General features: G+C 45.7%; 1 protein-coding gene across 1 annotated transcript in view; it reads left to right on the forward strand.

Annotated features, from left to right (window-relative positions):
• LOC111150447 (spermine synthase) overlaps positions 1–3,768 on the forward strand; it is a 50,718-nt gene extending 46,950 nt beyond the window's left edge. The window contains exons 10-11 of the mRNA XM_022507914.1: positions 886–1,001; positions 3,270–3,768. Of these exons, the coding sequence (XP_022363622.1) occupies positions 886–1,001; positions 3,270–3,309 (156 nt within the window). The 3' untranslated portion in view covers positions 3,310–3,768. The remainder of the gene's footprint in view (positions 1–885; positions 1,002–3,269) is intronic.
• Positions 3,769–3,971: the final 203 nt, after the last annotated feature.

A 3,971-nucleotide genomic window follows, 5' to 3' on the forward strand; every position in this document is an offset into this window, starting at 1 on the left:
TTGGCTGCTGGGGGGTGCTGTGGGAGGTGTTGAAAAAGTGGTGGCAAGAAAGGGAGAAAAATTAAAACAGCGAAGTCAAGAGATGTTTGATAAGGAGTGGAATTGTGGGATATTCTTTATTTATTTACTCACTTAGTTATTGAGAATACATATATTCTGAATAAACGTTCGTTCCTGTAGGCCTTCAAATTACATATTTGGGGGAAAGCATGGAGATGTGACTATAGTTCTGTGTCATTGTCTTAGATTAGGGTTGTAGTTTGTGTTTTTTTTTTTTAAGATTTTATTTATTTATTTCACAGACAGAGATCACAAGTAGGCAGAGGGGCAGGCAGAGAGATAGGAGGAAGCAGGCTCCCCACTGAGCAGAGAGCCCGATGCGGGGCTTGATCCCAGGCCCCTGGGATCATGACCTGAGCCGAAGGCAGAGGCTTTAACCCACTGAGCCACCCAGGCACCCCTAGGGCTGTAGTTTTAAGCCATTCTGGAAATCGAGAACATTATCATTCTGATGCTTTCTCAACGCCGTGGTGATGATGGGGCAAACATCTTGAACGGCGATGTGTATGCATCTTTGCTCATTGCATGGTGTTAATACAATGACTGTGTTACTGGTGAGAAAGTGGTCTCCCTGCTTTCTGTTGCTTCATACGCCGAATCATTTGAAGTGTCTTGATAAACGAGGTAGAAGAAAAATGAGCTAATGGATCTGTAAGTAGAACTGAATACAATTTGTCAAAGTACAGAAGCCTTATCTCATTTTCAAAGATGAACTTTCAGTTAAAGCTGGAATTGTTTTCATTGTTTAGAGATATTCATATGAGCCGGGGGGACCCTCAGTGAGACTCAAGAATCCCATTGTTTGCTTTTCTCTCTTTGATTTAGGGTAACTGTGTCAATCTGACGGAAGCCTTGTCGCTCTATGAAGAACAGCTCGGGCGCCTGTATTGTCCTGTGGAATTCTCAAAGGAGATCGTCTGTGTTCCTTCATACTTGGAATTGTATCCTTAGACCATAACACTGTGTTGCCAGATCACAACACCCAAGTAAATCCCATGCCACTTCAACATTTCAGTCCAATCACAGATGGAATTAGCGCTGTACTATATAACGGCCATGGTATTCAGATGTGGCTGCACATTGCCATTTCCTGAAACTTGAAAACAGTCCTGATTCCTGGGTCCCACCCTCCGCTTCTGGGGTATGGCCTGCCATAGCTCCCTACCACAGCTCCCCAGGTAGTTTTACTGATTAAGCCGGGCTCGTTCTCAAGCCCCAGCCAGCAGAGGCTGGAGCTTTAAGGCCTGGTGAGCCATCTGTTTTTCGTTTTTTGTTTTTTTTAAAGATTTTATTTACTCATATGACAGCGAGCGCACGAGCAAGCTCAGGCAGGGGAGCAGCAGGCAGAAGGAGAGGCTCGTCGCTGAGCAGGGAGCCTGATGCAGGGCTCTGGGATCGGACCTGAGCTGAAGGCAGACGCTGAGCCACCCAGGTGCCCAGGCCGCTGAGCCATCTTAACTAGCCTGCCTGGACACTGTTGTGCATCTAAAGTTTCAGAAGCTCTATTCGAAAGTTCCCCTGAGCTGGAGCAGGCAGAAAGAATGAATATGCTCATTCGACTTTTATATTAAAATTAATCCCACCTTAATATTAGTTTCTACACTTCACTTGATCCCGATTTGCACTAGAAACCAAGAGCTAAAAATAACGTGTGGGATTGCAGAGCTAATATTGGTGTTGTTCATTAGCTCCTGTTAGTAAAGTTAGTCCAGAGAAAAACCAGAATGAGGATTGTCATTGGAAATTTTTTTTTTTTAGATTTTATTTATTTGTCAGAGAGAGTGAGCACAGGCAGACAGAGCGGCAGGCAGAGGCAGAGGGAGAAGCAGACTCCCTGCTGAGCAAGGAGCCCGACGCGGGACCCGATCCCAGGACGCTGGGATCATGACCTGAGCTGAAGGCAGCCGCCCAACCAACTGAGCCACCCAGGCGTCCCCTGTCATTGGAAATTTAAAATGCCTCTCTTCCTCCTAAAGCAGACTCTGGTCTCCAGATAAAAACTTCCTCATCTGGGCACCTGGGTGGCTCAGTTGGTTGAGCGACTGACTGCCTTCGGCTCAGGTCATGATCCCGGACTTCCAGGATCGAGTCCTGCATCGGGCTCCCAGCTCCTTGGGGAGTCTGCTTCTCCCTCTGACCTTCTCCTCTCTCATGCTCTCTCTCACTCATTCTCTCTCAAATAAATAAATAAAATCTTTAAAAAAAAAAAAAAACAACTTCCTCATCTGAGGCTCTGGAGTCCAGTTTCCTGTCACAGCAGTCTTCGTTGCTGTCTAGGGTCCTGTGACTACTAGGATCCTGTGACTACCGCTGGCCCTCAGGGAAGTCCTTGCCTGCAAGCCCCGGCAGCCTCTGACAGAGACACAGGCCCTAGGAAACTCCCTAGGTCCCCCTGCAAGAGGGGTGCAGTCTGTCTGTGGGGCGGCCATTTTCTTCCATGGCCTGTGGAGATCCTTGACCTCTCTCCCCCTCCAAACCGTCCACCTTCATCACGGTTTCCTTTTGGAACATTTTTGTAGTCAGATCTGTTTATGTATTGAGAGGCTGTAGCAATCAGTTGATAACATTTGGAGAAAAGGCTTCTGACCTCTGACTCCCCTCCATCCTTCCATCTTTTTCTCCTCCTCTTTCTTCCTCCCTCTCATTCCCCCCCCTTAGCCCTCCCCCCCAATCTCTCACTTCCCTCCCACCCTTCCTTGTCATACTCATTCCCTAAAACATTTTAAGACCTAGGAAGTGGTATCGTCACCCGAGGGAGTATTTGTATGCCTTTAGCCTTTTCTCCACTGGGCTCCCTTCACCCCACCGGCGTCCCGGTCACAGGTGGGAGGCGTCCAGGCCGAAACGTGGCCTTCTTTTTCTTTTTTTTTTTTAATTTTTATTCATTTGACAGAGAGAGAGAGATCACAGGTAGGCAGAGAGGCAGGCAGAGAGAGAGGGAAGCAGGCTCACCGCCGAGCAGAGAGCCCGATGCGGGGCTCGATCCCAGGACCCTGAGATCATGACCTGAGCCGAAGGCAGAGGCTTAACCCACTGAGCCACCCAGGTGCCCCGAAACGTGGCCTTCTTAAGAGGACTTAATTCCCATCACCGCAGTGCTTTCAGCCATGAAACTCATCGTCTTCCAGTTTGTAGGCCAGCAAACAAATTCTAAGTGCTGTCTGTCCTCCTTTGAATTACCTGCTTTTATTCCTTGACTCCCTGTCCAGGTGGGTATTTTACACTGTTTGGAAGAAAGCTAAACCTTGAAGACCAATCTCCTAATCATGTGTGCTGTACATGACATCGAAATGAGTCAGGCAATTGATTGTGATTTCCTTCAAGTTTTCTTTTTTTAATTATTATTTTTAATTTAAACAAAGCAAATGGAAAATGTATATTTTGATGTGCTAGGGTGTTAATTTTTTTTGAAAGTCAGCTGAAGGATGATTAGACAGCACAGCAAAGGCTGCTAAATGCACTGAACCCCTAGAATGTGATTTTTGTTACTTTTTGTGTGTGTGTGTGTGGGCCTTTTCTTTTTGTTTCGGTAGACTTCGAATTTGGCTATTTGGAGGAATGAACATCATTGTTTTGTTCTGGAGGGAAGTTCTTTGATGGTGTTTCTTTTCCCAAAAAATTGACTTAGCTATTAAAATTTGGTGCTTATAAGAAAGAGTTAAGAAAAAAATGAATAGTAATGCTTCGATTAAAATTATAAATGAGAAATTTCATGTGTTTGTTGTTTTATTTCAGCCAGGTCCCCACTTTCTCACTGCTGATCTCACAGAACAAAGGTATCCCCTGGTCTTTTTTTAGTTCTCCTCTATCACTCAGTGCGATTTATCTCTTTATAACGGGATGGCCTTAGGGCCTTTCTTGAACAGTAGTAATGACTTCATTTACCACCGTGGTAAATGATACACAACCTA

The sequence above is a fragment of the Enhydra lutris genome, unplaced genomic scaffold (assembly GCF_002288905.1).
Source record: "Enhydra lutris kenyoni isolate GAN:26980312 unplaced genomic scaffold, ASM228890v2 scaffoldscaffold23, whole genome shotgun sequence".
Taxonomy (NCBI): Eukaryota; Metazoa; Chordata; class Mammalia; order Carnivora; family Mustelidae; genus Enhydra; species Enhydra lutris.